Consider the following 18,411-nt stretch of genomic DNA (forward strand, 5'->3'; position numbering starts at 1 on the left):
TGTCACAGTAGGCTGCCTGTGTGTGCCATACACACAGGCAGCATAGGGCAAGCAGAGTATGGCACACACAGCAGAATAGGGCAGGCAGAGTATGGCACACACAGGCCAAGTTTGGCACAAACCAGCCAAGAATGGCACACACAGTGAAAGTATGGCACATACAGGCAGGGTAGGGAAGGCAGAGTCTGGCACACACAGGCAGGGTAGGGAAGGCAGAGTATGGCACACACCAAGACAGGGTAGGGCAGGCAGAGTATGGCACACAGGCAGGGTAGGGCAGGCAGAGTATGGCAGGTTTTTGCTGTACTACAACCATTAATATGGGTATGGTCATGTGATAACATGGTTGTGGTTTCAAGTGGGTGCGGTTTCAAAAAGGGGAGTGGTCAAAACTGGCTTCCATTATCGGCCCTCCACCACGTAGGTCGGAAAAATTCCGGCCCTCAGTACAACAGAAGTTAGACAGCACTGCTCTAAAGGGATAGGACAGTGGGGAAATACTTGTGTCCCTGCCTATGAAGCACTGAATGTGCTGTTTTCCCTATAGAGATGCAGGCACATGGAAAGGCTGATGCTAGCGTAGGAATCAGCCCTGTATGACCCTTAGAAAAAGGTGGTATGGACAGGGCCCTGTTGTGGGCTGCACCTTGTGACACCCCCCCCCCCCCCAATACAGAGCTGACTAATGCAGTTAACATGCAGTGTGTAAGGTGCAAAGAAAAATGCAGTGTTCTACTTTGCAGTGTTCTATGTGGTAATTTACCCCTTTGATTTCTGCACATGCACATGGCCCAGGGCAGCCACAAGGGAGCTCAGACAGCAGGCACAGTGCTTTCTAGAATTGTACCCCAGGGCAGTGATTTTTTTTTTCACAAAGAGGAGCACTGTAATGGGGTCTGAGGTTAGTAATTATAATAAATGAGAGACCCCTTAGTGATGAAGCTTTTCCTTGTCTATAGTCTTAAATACTTAATGTTACATTCTGTCTTCAAAGCTACAGATGTATGCCTACTTTTCAGTATGCGTATGACTGGTCTACTGCAAGTCTAGTGTCCCTGCTCACAGCCTCCATTTCTCCCTGCAATACTTCTCAATTTCTCAGAGTCTAGGGAATTCTGAGCAGTTTCCCTGGGGTCCTCAAATCTACAAGTGAAAACATGTAGCATGTGGGTTAAATGAGTCCTTCTATGTTCCTCAATTATAATTAGCCCTTGCACATTGCAGAAATATTTTAAAGTCATACTTTAACATATTGTTTGCATTCTACTAAATGCACAAGGCAATGTGATGTAGGAATTTCCCTAAACTCTTTTATAAAGGGTGGGGACATGATGGTATTTAAATATAGAAAGGTGCATAAGTGTGTCAGGCACAGCACATCTGAGTTTTACATACCCACCCATATATTTAGGAAAGTACCAGAAGGTGCTTTTATTTAGTTTTTAAAGCACTGGGCCAGATTGCCCAGTACTTGAAAGAGGGTTGATTCTGCAGTGGCTATAAATTAGATTTAAAATTAATTTTAGTATATTCTCGATTAAAGAAGGAAAGGTAAAACTAAGTAATCTTTATCAGAAGGGTCTATGTAAATACAGCCATAAGCACTCACACAAAAACTGCACTGAGACCTCTATCAAAAGAAACTCAGAATTTCTTGTCTTCTTTTGTGTAAACATGTTGTTCGGTATCAGACTTCCTCTTTCAGAAAAATCCTTGATTCCTGGGCTGGAACTCTCTCCCTTCTCCTGCTCCCCCCTCCCATAAGAATTCATAAGAATTCACTCCACCTCCCATCATAATGTGTGATCTGAGCTACCAGCATCTAGAGCTGCAGCACGGAAGCTAATAAGACCAAGCTAAAATGGCAGCTGCTATCTTAAAAAGCAGGAGATTCTAGGGCTGTTTACTCAGGTATGGTAAAGCTTTCTGCAGAATAAATATAGCGTTCTAGCTTGCACTAATGCGACTAATCTTTTGGCAGTAAAATGCCAAAATGACTTTACTGCTCCTTTAAACTATAAGCAACATTTTAATGTGTCTTCATTATTTGCCTAGATTAGTGTTTCAGTTATTAGCTTTCCTATTCTGACTATTTTCAGTCTCTATGTCACAATGCCATGTAGTTGCTTGAGAGCTGCAGGAAAAAAATGTAGAAAGCTACCCATTTAAAGGAAAACAAACCTACCTGCATTCTATTTAACCATTTGTGCCCCAGTGTAACCCTCTGCCTCCTCCTGAACTGCACTCCAAGCAGAAGCATGCATAGTTAAAGATGATCTTGTCTTGGCCAGTGCCAGGCCAGCTGGGTGCCCTAGGCAACCTGGGCAGCCACCTTGCCGCTGCTGTGCTCATTCGTACGCAGGCAATGTGGTAACAAGTCCATGAACGAGCAGGAAACAAGCACATTCACAAGGGCCCGGACTAGGCGTAGGTGACAAAAGAGGTACATTACTAGTGCCTCTGCACCACTGCACCCTAGGCATGTGCCTCTCCTGCCTACTCCTAGTTCTGGCCTAGGTCCTGGCTTCCACAACACATGCTCGTGGTTGGTGATCAACACCAGAAACCAGAAGTGTCGCAGCCATACCCTGTGGCCACTAACCCCACTGTGCATCTCTTTTTTAGGAGAGTATATAGATGAAAGGCTGAAAGGCAGTGCCTTTGCTGCAGTTCTGGAGGTTGCAGGTAGTGGGAGGGATTGGTTTTCCAAACATGCTAAAATATCAAGTGGCACAGTGGTTTACTGAGCTGTTGGCAAGCAAGTATGAGTCTAAGGCTAATGCATGACTTTTTCGTACTTTGCGACAATTTGTTGCATCAGAATCATATTCGTCTCAACGAGTACGAAAGTTTTGGATTCATTCAAGCTATCGTGACTTTCCTTGGGCCAGGTTGGATATGAATACGAAAATTTCATAACTTTCGGATTATACCACAATATTTTTGTCCAAGCATGATGCGACTTTTCGCAAAATTAACGCACATCAGAAATTTTCGTATTTAATGCCAATTTTCGCAAATCATACTCGTAATTTGTACTTTAATGAATCTGGCCCAAAGTGTATGGCGGAAAGCTGAAAAACGCATACCTAATATATACTCCATACGCTATAAACTACCCCTACCTGTGCCTGCACCCAAATGAATTAAATACCCTCGTGTGTAGGCACATGTAGCCGATATCCGTATAAAAACCCAAGGTGGGAACAAATGAACAAAAGCACATACTTCAATCAATATCAATTACTGGATCAGTATGAAACAAGCAAACAGGAGTGAATCAGCCAAGTGCAAATATCAATCTAGGACATGATCAGTGTATTCAAGTACAAAGGGAATTAGAAAAAATGGTCAGTTGCAGTAATTAGGTGTGAGTGCCGCAATTTTGAGGGGAATCTTCGCTACTGCTGATGGCTAATCGCGCCATCCCACAGAAAACCGAAATGATGTGTATGCCATCCCACTGGCGATTTACATGCTTGCCAGTGGGATGGCAGTGTATACAGGAGAGGTCAGGAGCATTTTGTCCCCCATTCCTGGAGCTTCAAAACGCACCTGATTTCCCTGTGGGCCATTACATTTACTGTTCTTGTTTAAAATTTGTCATTATCCTATTACCTACCACCTGATCATAAAATATACTGTGTATAAAAGTCCTAACATTCTCTAGACTTTACACTGATATTATATTATACAGCACTTGAGCTCTGATCAAGGTTAATGTTGCATCATAACATTTATCAAAGATTTTTGCTCTGTGTGACAGTGTCATGGCAATAAAATACTGTAATAAAAAGCTAGGCAAATATTAGATCCTGACCCCAACTGACACTGAGGGGCAGATTTATCAATGTTCAAGTTTGATTTTTTTTCACAATTCAAGTTTTTTAGTGCTAAGACTCGTGCTCAGAGAACAGTATTTGTTTGGGCTGCTTGGGCCAGTGACCCCCATTTGAAAGCTGGAAAGAGTCAGAAAAGGAAGGCAAAATATTTTCAAAAAAATTTAAGAATTAAAAATGAAGACCAGTTGAAAAGGTGCTTAGGATAGGCCATTATATAACATACTTAAAGTTAACCTGAAGGTGAACCACCGTTTTAATAGTACACTGCTGTGAGTGTCTGATACACATATCCATCTATTTATAACACATAATAGACTTGTGAAAGTAGCCAAGTACGTTACCAGATGAAGGATAGAGCAACCTTGGATCTTAGTATCTGATGAAATTTTAAAAGGGACATGTACAATCATTTTCACAAATATTAAAGGACACTTCAACTCAAAAATACATTTAATAAAAGAAAACATAATTTTACTCAACCTTGCAATACACACTCATTACAAACTTGTAATGGTTTTTAAGTTATTTGTATATATAACTGCTATTATTTGTCTGTCCTTTTCTATTCTCTGCCCTGGTGGCTCTGACATTTGAAACACTGTAACACAAGCCAGCAGACTGACAGACTGAACTTGCTGGAGGAGCCTGGCTTTTGCAACACTGTCTAAAAAGTCATAATCAGGAGTTCAGCAAATGATGCTTTCAGTAACAATAACATTTACAAACAATTTTTAAAACACTAAAATTTTATATTGGAAAGTTGCTTAGAATTATGTTTCATTAGGCAAAAATTATTTTTTGTCCTTTAAAGTGCACAGTTCAGGAGTGGCAGGAATTATATTCTGAAGTTTTACTGCAGAGGTATAAATCCACTGGAAGATATTCATTTCTGGCACATAGATGAATCCTATGGAAGTGGCATAGCGCCTGGTACAATTTAAAGGGGGCTGATACCTAACACAGAATATAACATAAAATATAAATGCCCCATTGACCTGTAAAATGCAGACAGGGCTCAAGTTTGCAGAGTTAAAACTGTATGGCAGCTCAAAGGTGCCATTAGGGGAAGCCAGACCTGTGCTTCTGCAGTGCAATTGCTTCTGTTTACATAAGAGGAACAGTAACACTAAAAAATGAAAGAGCTTTAAAGTAATAAAAATATAATGTTGCCCTGCACTGGTAAAACTGGTGTGTTTGCTACAGTAACACCACTATAATTTATATAATAAGCTGCTGTGTAGCCACGGGGGCAGCCATTCAAGCTGGAAAAAAGGAGAAAAGGCACAGGTTACATAGCAGATAACAGATAAGTTCTGTAGAATACAATAGTGTTTTATCTGTTATCTGCTATGTGCCTGTGCCTTTTCTCCTTTGAATGGCTGCCTCCATGGCTACACAGCAGCTTATTTATATAAATTATAGTAGACTTTCTGAAGTAAACACACAGCTTTTACAGCTTAAAATTATATTTTAGTTACTTTTATACACTTTCATTTTTTGGTGTTTCTGTTCCTTTAAATTCATAAAAATTGTCTATAAACCATCATCCATTAGCGCTGCAAATATTCGTCTGACAAAATTAACACTGCTCACATGTTTAATAGAGTGCAAAAAGAAGTCTTGCAATAAGTGATGTTTTTTATGCAAGCGTAGCAGTTAGTTTCAGCATTATCTCTAGCCAGTTGCAAGTTTTGTGGCTCTGATTTAGGTTAACTGTATAATCTGCCTTAAATCTTGTGGATTATTTTGGCACCACTTACACTGGCCACACTAATGAATGGTGCATATAAAATAATATCTATTAGCAATTTATGAATGTAATATTGAAGATAAATGTTGTATCTTATCGTCGTGTAGATTTGTTGTAATGCTGCCAAACTTCAAAAAGTGTATACAAGGTACAAAATTAGCGTTATTGCGATGTGAAAGCGTCGTTTGTGCTCCAAAAAATATTCTTTATGCAGACTAAAACCAAATCAGTCTATCAACATTTTTTTCCCAATATTTTTGTTATTGCAGAGACATTTTTGCCTGTGAATAATCGGTGCACAAACAACATTTTTATACAACATTTTACATTTTCTTTTCCAATATTTTTGTGAATTCCCACCTATATGTTACCCACTATACAATTTTTGGCTTTGTTTCACATGCCACTCTCTGGTTGGTGATAAAAATTGGTAACAATTACAGCGATAATCTTCAGTAAACATTGCAAGACAATTTATATAGCATTGATGTGATACTAGTCAATAATACATATGTGCACCAGAAAATTCACAAAGACAGAAGTGCTTGCACTTAAAGGGCACCTATCACCCCTATATTGTTTCCCCCACCAGGGGTGCAGGCTAAAAGAGCCCGGAAACAATAGTTTTCTTTAATAAAACTCACCCTGCCAGTGTTGGGCTACGCGCACTGGGAGGGTGCTCCTGGTGCGGTCGGCCATGTTGGTTGGCACGCATGCTAATAAGAGATCTCCCCACTCACTTACTATGCACATGCACCTGACCTATGAGCGGTGAATGTAAATCAACCTCCTACGCCACACACATGCGTGTGATGAGCGAGTTGGCTGCCTGCACTGGGAGGCTCCATTCCGGTGCAGGTAGCCCAGTACTGGTAGGGACAGTTTTTATACCATCTTTATACCACTTTTGTTATTTTTTATTTCAAAAGGGTTACCCTGTAAACACCTTAGTAAACAGACACCTAGGGGCTGATTTACTAATCCACAAATCTGAATCCCGAATGGGAAAAAATCGGATTGAAAACGAACATTTTGCGATTTTTTCGTAGCCATTACAACTTGCTCGTAAATTGTCGCGACTTTTTCGTAGCCATTACGACTTGCTCGTAAATTGTCGCAACTTTTTCGTAGCCATTACGACTTGCTCGTATATTGTCGCGACTTTTTCGTATTGAGCGCTCGTAAACGGCGGGCAAACCTTTGCGATTTTGGAAGCCTCCCATAGGACTCAATGGCACTCTGCAGCTCCAACCTGGCCCAAGGAAAGTCACGATACTGAAGCTTGAATGTATCCGAAACTTTCGGACTCGGCACGACGGCTACGAAAAAGTTGCGACAATTTACGAGCAAGTCGTAATGGCTACGAAAAAGTTGCGACAATTTACGAGCAAGTCGTAATGGCTACGAAAAAGTTGCGACAATTTACGAGCAAGTAGTAATGGCTACGAAAAAGTTGCGACAATTTACGAGCAAGTCGTAATGGCTACGAAAAAGTTGCGACAATTTACGAGCAAGTAGTAATGGCTACGAAAAAGTCGCAACAATTTACGAAAAAAATCGCAAAATACCGATCATTATGAAAAAACGCATTCGGACGCTTTTTGGACATTCGTGGATTAGTAAATGTGCCCCCTAGGGTCCCATTCACTAAAGTCCAAATTTTTTGGGCCTAAAGTCACGATATGGAAAAAATTCGGAGTAACTAAGATAATTTCTGATGTTCTAAAAATGTCACGAAAATGCTTTTATTGGTCTTACGAAAATATGGTAATTGCCTTCCGAAAGTCACAAAATTTTCAGATCCGAACGTTCGTAAATGGCACGAAAACCTTTCTGGCTTTGAAACCTTCAATGTATGATTTTCGAAGCCTTCCATAGGACTCAATGGCACTCAACAGATCCAACCTGGCAAAAAGATAGTTACGATAACAAAGCTTGAATGAATTCCGAAATGGTTGTAGTCTTTGCGAAAAATACGACTTTTTTGTGGAAGTTAACGAAAAACCACAAAAAAAAACGTGGAAATTTAACGAAAATATTGTGGGCATAATGAAAAGTTCTATAAATTAGAAAAAAATGTTTTTTTCTGATAAAAAAAAGTTGTGGTTTCATGAATGAGCCCCCTAAATTTGGTTTAGTTTGCCTTATGCAGTGAAACAAGAAGATGCTACATCGAATTTCTATATTATAATAGGCACTGGCATACGACTTGCCAATTAGCCCAGACCCTCCAGCATATCTCTATAGATACTACTACTGACAGCTTTTGGTAAATGTTACCGCTAAACCCAAAGTGTTTAGGGTTTTTTCTGGCATGAAATCAAACTTCTGTGTTAAACCATTAGGACAGTGATCCCCAACCATTGGCTCGGGGTCAACCTGTTGCTCACCAACCCCTTGTATGTTGCTTTCAGTGCCCCCAAACTGGGTAGTTATGAATTCCTGACTGGGTGGCAAGTTTTGGTTGAATAAAAACAAGATTTACTACTAAATAAAGCCCCCTGCTCATAGTGTGCATAGAGGCTGCCTAATAGCCAATCACAGCCCTTAATTGGCACTTTTATGATGCTTGTGTTGCTCTACAAGTCTTTTTACATTTGACTGTGGCTCACAAGTAAGAAAGGTTGGGGATCCCTGCATTAGTATAAAAATATTGATTGGGCGTTGAATTATTCTAGAGACCATAAGTGCGCTATAGTTACTCGCCTGCACCCCAACAAAACAAAGGCTGAGTGCCGAAACACACGCAACATTAACAGAGCAAAGGCAAGGCGCGCACTAAGCAGCACCAATTCAAACGCGTTTAAAAGAAAAGCGCCGAGCAGCATCACCAATGACCGTGCCCTTGACCCTGGCCAGTCAGGCGGTCTCTGTGCCTCAGTCACAGCCACTACATCACGTCATTCCCATCAGCTGACACATAGGGGCAGCCTCGCGAGATTGGGGCGTGGTCAAACCTGTATAAATACGCACATTGCGCGCTGTGCTTCAGTCTGTCTTGTTGCTCTTGGCTGAATTGGAGATTTTCGATATAATAAGGTACTAACGGCGGCTGCGGTTTCTTCGTTCTTTTTACAAGTGGCTGCTGTGAGTAGGCTCAGGCGGATGCAGCGGGACTTCTTTTTGTGCTCATTGGCTGACAAGCTGGTGTCTATTCGTCTCCTGAAACGCTGCAAATAAGCGGCTTTGGCTTTACAAGGATTTTTATCTTGGCCGAAAAGACGAACTTGCGCTGCCTTCCCGTAATAAGTCAGAGCAGCTGGAGGGCCGCGGGTTAGCCATATCTGATCCCTGGGCGGAGTGAAAGGCTCGAGTTGTAGCTGGGAAGCAACAACTTGTATATGTGTGTGCGTCATCTCGTACCTTCCTCTTCATAATTTATAACTCTTTATGTATTTGTAGTGATCCTGCGTTGGAGACATGTCTGCGCCAGTGGAACAGCAGCAGGTACGATAGTTACTTTCTGACATTCGCACTGGGGTGTAGCTTGTGTTTGGGAGTCTTGTGACCCGGAAAATACTGCAAACCTCCCACTATTCTTGTAATCTGCTTCTTAGCGTCCCCATAGCCTCCCCTTTTCCTTCCTACATTCCTGAGGGGATTCGGGTCATTCGCTTGCCAATGACATATCATTTATTCATAGAAATCAAACTCACTTTCTGTACCTCATTTCTAATCTGATTTTCAGAGTGTGGTGGTCAGGGTAATTAGCCTGCCTTTGGTCAGCTCCACCTATGACATGGTATCGTCTGCTTACACCGCTACCAAAGAGAACCACCCTTACATAAAGTCCGTGTGTGATCTTGCAGAGAAGAGTGTGAAGAGTATTACTTCGGTGGCCTTAACCAGTGCCATGCCCATCATCCACAGGCTGGAACCTCAAAGTAAACCACCTTTGTTCATATCATAAAATATGCTATACATGTTTTTTATAGTGCTGACATTCTGCATTGCTTTACAGACATTATACAAAAGTCACACATGCAAGGGTTAACTTTATCAGGAACCAATTAACCTGCCTGTATGGCTTTCTGGCGTGGGAGGAAACCAGATGCATTGAAGATAATGCTCTGGCTGAAATTGAACTTAACCCCAAGCTGGCAATGCTAACTGTGCTGCCAAGTAGGGTTCTGCTTTGTGGCATAACTGAAATTCACACCCTGTATCACTAATTAGTGATAGGTCTTGATGCATTCTACATTTTTTCCATATGCTCTAAAGCCGTGCTTATCTTAAAGTGGAAGGTTCATGTTGTATTTTGTTCTGTAGTTATTTCTTAAATGAAAAGCTGCTTGTGATAGCATGCATATAAAGTGTACATGTTGCTTTATACACAAGGCAGTATGCTTATGTAAATACTAACTATAGTAGAAAAATAAGAAAAGATAACTAGGACCAGTGGCATGCATGTACACAGTGTATTTACACCAGTGGAGAAGGCTTGTCTGCTCCCATACATGTATGTGCACTGGCTGTAACAGCCAGTCTGTGTCGACTGACCGGCCAATGCCTATTGGTGCGCACCCAAAACCGTGAGGATGGGCGCAGATAAGCATGTGGAGTACCCTGCACCACTAGCAAAAGGGCTCGCAACGCGTGTTGTGTTCCACCTGCGTTCAGCACTTGCATGTACCTGTGTTGGTACAGTCTCATTAGAAAAAATGGGATGCATCTCTTCCTGTGGTGGAATGCAAGAGAACGCCACCACAGGGGAGTACAGGAAGGAAGCTGTTGTCCGTACAGGCTCTAAGGATAATAGCACTTGGAACTGATTTGGACACTTAAGTCTATAGGTTGTTGTCGGGTACTTAAAGGTCATAAATTGCACTGTGCTGCTAATCTAATGGGTATCACCTGCATATTGTTAGAAAAGCATCCAGTGTTTGGGACAACTCAAGATGCATAAGTAGCTGCCCCTTCCCCCAAATACTTTCCTCTACTTTTTCAGATTGTGAACGTGTGTTAATCCACTGGCTTTGCAGGCAGTTTTCAGAGGAATGCTATAATGCTACAGGTTGTGGAAAGTATTAGACTTATTTTTTTTTTTTTTTTTCTCCCCCACCCTTAGTTGCAGTTGCCAACAACATTGCCTGCATGGGTTTGGACAAAATTGAAGAGAAGCTGCCTATTCTTTATCAGCCCAGTGACAAGGTACTCTTTCTCCACCCCCAATTATTTGGAAAATACTCCAAAGTAATATTGCAAGCTATGAGAAGGGGCTATCAGAATAACTCTGGCCCTACACTATTAAACTATCTTGTGCAGCTGTATATTTTGCACAAACAGACGACCAACCCTTTGTGTTACTTTCAAGTAAATCCCAGATGTTGAATACTATTTAGTTTGATTAGAGTAACTGCACCTTTTTTTTTGTATGCTTTATACAAGTTCTACCTAATGTAAATATTAAACTTGAGAGGTTTTTTTTTTTTTTTTGTGCCGTTCCTCTACAGACCTGTAACCCTTGTAAATGCTTCTGTTGCCCCTCTTCCCTTATTTTAGATTGTATCCAATGCATCTGATGCTGTGGCTGGTGCCAAAGAGACAGTCCTGCAAAGCATCACTGGAGTAGTTGATAAAACAAAAGGGGCTGTGCATGACAGCGTTGAGATGACTAAAGCTGTTGTGAATGGCAGCATTAACACTGTTTTGGGTAGCAGTGTAGTACAGATGATGAACACTGGTGTTAATACTGCATTGACAAAGTCTGAGAACCTGCTGGAACAGTATCTGCCTCCAACAGACGAAGAGCTAGGTAAGTGTTTGGTTATCCATGGAATCCTTTGCCCAACTATAAATATGAAACACTAGTAGAAGAGGTCTTATTGCCTTCAGTGGCCCCTTCAGTCTGATTATAGACATGTGCCTGACCTGCCCCTATCTGATGTCACGAAAGGGGCAGTGTAAATCTATAAATACTGTGCTGAGCTTCTGCAGTTGGTAAGGCTGGAAAAAAGGCACAGGTTACATAGCAGATAAGTTCTGTAGAATTCAATAGTGTTTTATCTGTTATCTGCTATGTGCCTGTGCATTTTCTCCTTTGTATGGCTGCCACCATGGCTACATAGCAGCTTATTTATATAAATTATAGTAGACTTTTTGAAGTAAACACACAACTTTTACCAGTGCAGGGCAGCAGCACATTATATTTTAGTTTTATACACTTTCATTTTTTGGTGTTACTGTTCCTTTCAGCCTGGACCCATGGGGGTTTTCAGCACACAAGCAATCACTGCTGCAAAGACAGTGCAGCTTACAATCCCTTTCATTTATGGACACTGAAGCTGGAACTACTTGATGATACTGAGGGCCACATAATTAGTTGCATAGTAGGTTATATATACTTCATGCTTAATGTTATGCCTTTATATAACCTGCCTAACTGCTAGAGAGGCTATAGAAGGGTTTTTGTTTTTTTTTGCCTTCCTCTGGATGAAATTTGCCACAGAGGGGGGAAAAATTCATCCTTGACTCAGATAAAAATCTGACCAGTCCCTGGATCAACTTGGACCAGTTAACTTTATAACCAGCTTAAATTCAAAACAGAAGTGACCCATATGAAACATTAACACATTATTGTACTCAATGTCTTTAGCTATAGAAGCAACAAAAACTGAGGGATTTGAATCTGGAAAACTGCCCAGCTACTACATCAGATTGGGTTCCCTTTCTACTAAAGCTCGCAAGCGTGCTTATCAGCAAGCTTTGACTAGAATCGGTGATGCAAAAAACAGGAGCCAGGAGGCAATTTCTCAACTGCATAAGACTGTGGACCTTGTAAGTACATAAACCCTGAAGACAGGCTTAACAGTTCATTGGGGGATGCAGAAACTGAAATGGTGGTTATGGAGGACACATCTAAAGGTGGCCATACACGAGCAGATCCGCTCGCTTGGCGATGTCGCCAAGCGAGCGGATCTTCCCCCGATATCCCCACCTACGGGTGGGCGATATCGGGGACCATTTAGGTAAAAAAAATAATAATCCGATCTTTTGGCCCTGGGGCCAGACGATCGGATTATGTGGGCGGCAATGGGGCAGTCGGATCGGGGACCGCATCAACGAGCCGATGCGGTCCCCGATCCGACCAGATTTTCTAACCTGCCCGATCGAGATCTGGCCAATTTCAGGCCAGATATCGGTCGGCCAGGCCGCTCTGCTCTCCCCATACACGGGCCAATTAGCTGCCGAATCGGTCCAAGGGACCGATATCGGCAGCTATAGTCGGCCCGTGTATGGCCACCTTTAGTCTAGAAACAATGTGGTGTACTTTTTTTTTGTAGTGGGGGAGGGTGGTTTTCTTAAGCATTCTACAGATAACTAATCAAAATCTAGCTGCATCTTGTAAACTGTTATATAGAAGTCATCTTGCATTTTCTCAATTTCTTTAGATTGAATTTGCAAAGAAAAATGTGAATAATGCCAATCAGAAGCTGTTAAACACCTGGGTTGAATGGACAAAAGGTGCCGGTCACGCTGCAAATGAGGGTAGTGAGAGCGCAGAGGTAAGGTTTAACATATGAATTAGTTACCCCACTGCCCCTGTTCAGCCATAACAGCTGTATTTTACTTTTTCACAAAGTATCTACTGTACCTACTATTCTGTGGGTGACTTTTAATACTGAGCATTTTGTAAAAAAATTATATAGCATCAAAGTGAAGAAGTACTGCCATATGAAGTGCTTACAAGTTTGTTTTTATATATATATATTTTTTTTTTTTTCCACAGCAAATTGAATCTCGCATCTTATCTATGACTCGGAACCTCACTCAGCAACTTCAGACAACGTGCCTTTCCCTGGCAATGAGTGTACAAGGACTGCCACAGAACATCCAAGACAAAGCTCATCGTGTTAGTGCCATGGCTGGAGAAATGTACCATAACTTTCGCTCTGCCTCTTCCCTTAAAGAAGTGTCTGATAACATCTTGACAAACAGCAGAGGCCAGCTCCAGAAAATGAAGGATTCTATGGATGATGTAATGGATTATCTGGTCAACAACACACCCCTTAATTGGCTGGTAGGTCCTTCTTACTCCCAGTTGGCTGGCTGTCCACATGGTGAGCAAGAAGGGGATGAGACAGAGAAAACCAACAAAGATTAAAGACTGACTTGACTACATTTAAGTCTTTAAGCCACAATCTGCACTTTTTATTCACAGATGAACTGTAATGTATATTGTTGGTTAAAGCACTGCTCAAACTCCAGTAAGGCTTATACTAACACTTTTGGTACCCTGTGTTTAAAGCTTAATTTTATTGAGGCACAAGGTTAATACTGCATTAGCCCATTCACAATGTTTTGATTAGTCTGCCAATAACATACTACCACTTTTTTCACAATTATTTAATGCAAAGTGGAGTTTCACAGTAGACACCTCACTGTACCAGTCTTATGAGCCTTTTTGTATATTTTTGTATTTGCAATAAATAATTAAGCATTAAGTGTCTCTAGCGTGTTTTCCTCTGATAAATACCAAACATAATGGTGGTACCAACAAACTAGTGGTGGGATTGAGCTTCTCTTGCATTCAAAAAAAAAAAATTAAAATGGCTTGGTGATATAACCGTTTCATACAATACACTGTTTAAAGCATTTGTGAAGCTAATGCTGTTTATAAATAGCAGCCATTATCTAAGATATCCCTTTCACAAAATGCAAAAGTCCCCCTCATTACCATTTCTTAACTCTGAAGGGAGTCTTGTGACCTATACACCAGGAGTTTATTAATCTTCGAGTAAATTCCTTTAAACTGAGGTTACCAGATTAATCTAATTTGCCAGCACGGATTGTGTTGTGAGTTAATCCATTTTCAGTCCAATATATGAATGCTATAATTGTCACTGAGCATGAACATGTATGCATGTATGAAGAGCCTCTGTAGACAAAAGCTTCCTGCTCTCTGTGCACTCTAATACATCAGATCAAAATGTCTTTACAACATTAGCTAGCTTCCTTTTTGTAATGGCACACAACAGGCTAAAATAGATTCAGATATATTTTGTGTGAACTCAACTAGTTTGCCAGCAGCTTATGGGGGTTGACAATTCAGGAAGAAATTGAGCTTAGGCCCTTAGATTCCAAGACCTTGAATATGGACTACCAGTGCTAATGCAGCATTAAACTTGCCAATATTGTTATTGTTAGGACATATGCGTAACTCTATCATGAAACTGTTCATGTTTCATGCTTCCTATGGGTTTTAGTTCTAACTGCACAGACACCAGTTATTGGTGAGTTAAATGGCTTGGGCTGAATAGACAAAACTGTCTACAGGCAATGAATTTCTTCCAAGCAATAGCTACAATATGAACAGTAGCTTTAAGTGCCTCCTGGTCTAACATGATTTTTTTTTTTTTTTTTTTACTACCAGCTTGGGTTTGTAAACATCTCAAACTATCCTCCAAAACCATTAACAACCTGATAAGTGTCCATAATAGGGTACAGGTTTCTAAGAGGACACAAAGTGGCTTAGTATTTAGTTATTAATATAAAATTCAATTACATGGTATAATTAAACAATCTTTGTTCTGTCGTACTTTATATTGCTCCACATCTAACTACTGGTTAGAAACTAAATAAATCTCTTTTCACTTTTGATTAGGTTCCTGATTTCAGCATCACTGACCTATCATCAGAAATTGATGAAAATCCAGATGCTTTGGAAGAAGATGAAATGGAAATGCAAGACTTTTCCCGCTTGAATGGCAGAGTAGTAAACCGGGAAACAAATTAGTACAGACTGCTTATTTCTTCCTTCTCTCTTCCCCCAACTTGTGTTTGACCTAGAACTACACCAAATCATTTTGTTACTGCATATTTAACCAGTTTTTGTTCTTCTAAGCACCGTGTTAGTGACACAATTGTGGCATTAGGTGTCTATAAAAGCTTTCTTTGCATTTGTTAACTTAATAAACAATGTTTAACTTTAATGCACATACTGGTCATAAAACCAATAAGCAATCTAACTACCAGCCTACTTGAGTCTCCCTGATGCAGTCACTTCTGTATTATGCCTATGTACCTAAACTAGTAATGATACAGGCAAGTATGCTTGTTAATAACCGTAAATTACCTGCCTAACTGCTAGAGAGGCTATAGAAGGGGTTTTTTTTTTTTTTTGTTTTTTTTTTGGCCTTCCTCTGGATCAAATTTGCCACAGAGGGGGGAAAAATTCATCCTTGACTCAGATAAAAATCTGACCAGTCCCTGGATCAACTTGGACCAGTTAACTTTATAACCAGCTTAAATTCAAAACAGAAGTGACCCATATGAAACATTAACACATTATTGTACTCAATGTCTTTAGCTATAGAAGCAACAAAATCTGAGGGATTTGAATCTGGAAAACTGCCCAGCTACTATGTCAGATTGGGTTCCCTTTCTACTAAAGCTCGCAAGCGTGCTTATCAGCAAGCTTTGACTAGAATCGGTGATGCAAAAAACAGGAGCCAGGAGGCAATTTCTCAACTGCATAAGACTGTGGACCTTGTAAGTACATAAACCCCGAAGACAGGCTTAACAGTTCATTGGGGGATGCAGAAACCGAAATGGTGGTTATGGAGGACACATCTAAGTCTAGAAACAATGTGGTGTACTTTTTTTTTTTTGTAGTGGGGGAGGGTTGTTTTCTTAAGCATTCTATAGATAACTAATCAAAATCTAGCTGCATCTTGTAAACTGTTATGTAGAAGTCATCTTGCATTTTCTCAATTTCTTTAGATTGAATTTACAAACTGGTCCAAGTTGATCCAGGGACTGGTCAGATTTTTATCTTTGAGTCAAGGATGAATTTTTCCCCCCTCTGTGGCAAATTTGTCATTAATAGCAGAGGCAGAAATACAGCTTAACAGCACTGACACAAGCAATAAAATTGAGTTTCCTTGCTTGGACACCTGACACCCCATCACCAACCTTCTCACACCCACAACCTTCAGTGTTTCCAGGCCTCCGCACATATTTGACTTCCCCTCACAGTTGTTTGGTCTCCTAATTTGCTTGGGACTAGACATGTGCCTGCCCTACATATACTCCTTTCCAGCCCTGGACAAACTACTTATTCAAAGGTCAGTTTCCCATGTCATCCCTGTGCTGATTGAAAATGAAAGCTGTGATCTCTGGACAAACTTCACCTACTCTTGCCAAGGAGCACTGGCCTAGGGTTGAATCTTAGGAAACAATCATGGTACCTTATAAATTCCTTGAATAAAGAGCACTATGTTTCACTGTGGGATTAGAGTGAGGCCACATATATATCTATTATATACACATATACAATATATAGAACTTTGCCAGAGAGCAAATTTGACTAGAAAGGGAAGTTTGAGAACAAACTTCATGTTGGGTTGAAAAACATGAAGTTACTGGCTGTTGTTGGTTTCACCCACTTTTTCTAACCTTAAACCACAGTAATATAGTAAAAACAACTGTGCAAAGTTTGGGGACCCTGGTTTTAATAGTGTCTGAATGGCAGCAATTTAAATTTCCCCACTAAAAGTCAATGAGTGACATCTGATTGGCGGTTGGTGGCACCGCCCCCTTTTTCTAACCTGGAACTGCAGTTACCCAGTGACTAACTCTGCAAAGTTTAGGGACCCTCGGATTAATAGTTAAAGAATGGCAGCAGTTAAAATTTAAACCAACAAAAAATAGGTAAATTGTGACTGGTGGTTGGTGGCTCCGCCCACTTTTTCTAACCTTGAGTCGAAGTCACTCAGTGACAATCAGTGTGCACCTTGGCATAAATAGTGTGAGAATGGCAGCATTTTAAATTTAAACCAATAAAATTCAATGGATGAAAACTGATTGGTTGTTAGTGGCCCAACCCACTTTTCCTATTTTTGAACTGCAGTCCCCCAGTGACCAACTTTGCAAAGTTTGGGGACTCAGGCATACAAATTGTGAGACTGACAGCATTTTACACTTCACCATTGAAAGTAAATTGGTAAAATCTGATTGGCTGTTGGTGGTGCTACCCATTTTGTTCTAACTCTGAACCTCAGTTACCTGGTGACTAGCGCTGCAAATATTAGTATTAATATTTAAAGAATGGAAGCAGTTTAAATTTAAACATATGAAGTCTATAGGTGAAATCTGATTAGCTGTTTTTCTTTTCTAAACTTGGAACATAGTCACCCACTGACAAACTATGCAAAGTTTGGGGACCCTGACATTAAACATGTGAGAATGGCAGCAGTTAAAATTTCCCCACTAAAATCAATGAAAGAAATGTGATTGGCTTTTGGTGGCCCAGCCAACTTTTTCTAACCTTGAGTACAAAGTCACCCAGTGACTGACTGTGCAAAGTTTGGGAACCCTGGAATCAAACCAATAAAATTCAATAAGTGAAATCTGATTGGTTGTTGGTGGCACTGCCCACTTTTTCAAAACTAAAACTGCAGTCCCTTAGTGACCAACTGTGAAAAGTTTAGGACCCTGGGGTTAATACTGTGAGAATGGCAGCAGGTTGAATTTTCCCATTGAAGTCAATAGGTAAAATCTGATTGGCTGTTCACAGCTCTGCTCACTTTTGGGCATCCAACAATCTTCATATTTTCATTTAGGTTGACCCCATGACTATGTGATTCGAGTTTGGGGAGTGTAGCCTCAAAGCTGTAAGATTGGCAGCAGTTTCAATGTCCCCAATAAAAACAATGGAAGAAATGTGATTGGCTGTTGTTGACCCCTCCCACTTTGCTTTTAAAAACAAAAACAAAAAAAAAAACTTGAATGCGTAGTCACCCAGTGACTGACTGTGCAAAGTTTGGGAACTCTGGCATCAGAGCAATAAAAATCAATAGGTGAAATTTGATTGGCTCC

General features: G+C 40.7%; 1 protein-coding gene across 3 annotated transcripts; it reads left to right on the forward strand.

The window, feature by feature from the left end:
• The first annotated feature begins 8,536 nt into the window (after positions 1-8,536).
• plin2 (perilipin 2) lies at positions 8,537-15,557 on the forward strand. 3 transcript variants are annotated; one of them, XM_012958113.3, is made up of 9 exons: positions 8,537-8,631; positions 8,995-9,039; positions 9,281-9,476; positions 10,661-10,743; positions 11,095-11,347; positions 12,188-12,369; positions 12,984-13,097; positions 13,322-13,612; positions 15,197-15,557. In XM_012958113.3, exons 2-9 carry the CDS (start codon positions 9,013-9,015, stop codon positions 15,326-15,328), a joined length of 1,278 nt encoding a protein of 425 aa, XP_012813567.1. In that variant the 5' UTR covers positions 8,537-8,631; positions 8,995-9,012; the 3' UTR covers positions 15,329-15,557.
• The last annotated feature ends 2,854 nt before the right edge of the window (positions 15,558-18,411 follow it).

The sequence above is a fragment of the Xenopus tropicalis genome, chromosome 1 (assembly GCF_000004195.4).
Source record: "Xenopus tropicalis strain Nigerian chromosome 1, UCB_Xtro_10.0, whole genome shotgun sequence".
Classification (NCBI taxonomy): domain Eukaryota; kingdom Metazoa; phylum Chordata; class Amphibia; order Anura; family Pipidae; genus Xenopus; species Xenopus tropicalis.

Coding starts and splice junctions, on each gene's coding strand:
- plin2 (XM_012958113.3), top strand. CDS start 9,013: ATGTCTGCGCCAGTGGAACAGCAGCAG. Junction 9,477..10,660: donor CCACAGGCTGGAACCTCAAA/GTAAACCACCTT, acceptor CCCCACCCTTAG/TTGCAGTTGCCAACAACATT. Junction 13,613..15,196: donor ACACACCCCTTAATTGGCTG/GTAGGTCCTTCT, acceptor ACTTTTGATTAG/GTTCCTGATTTCAGCATCAC.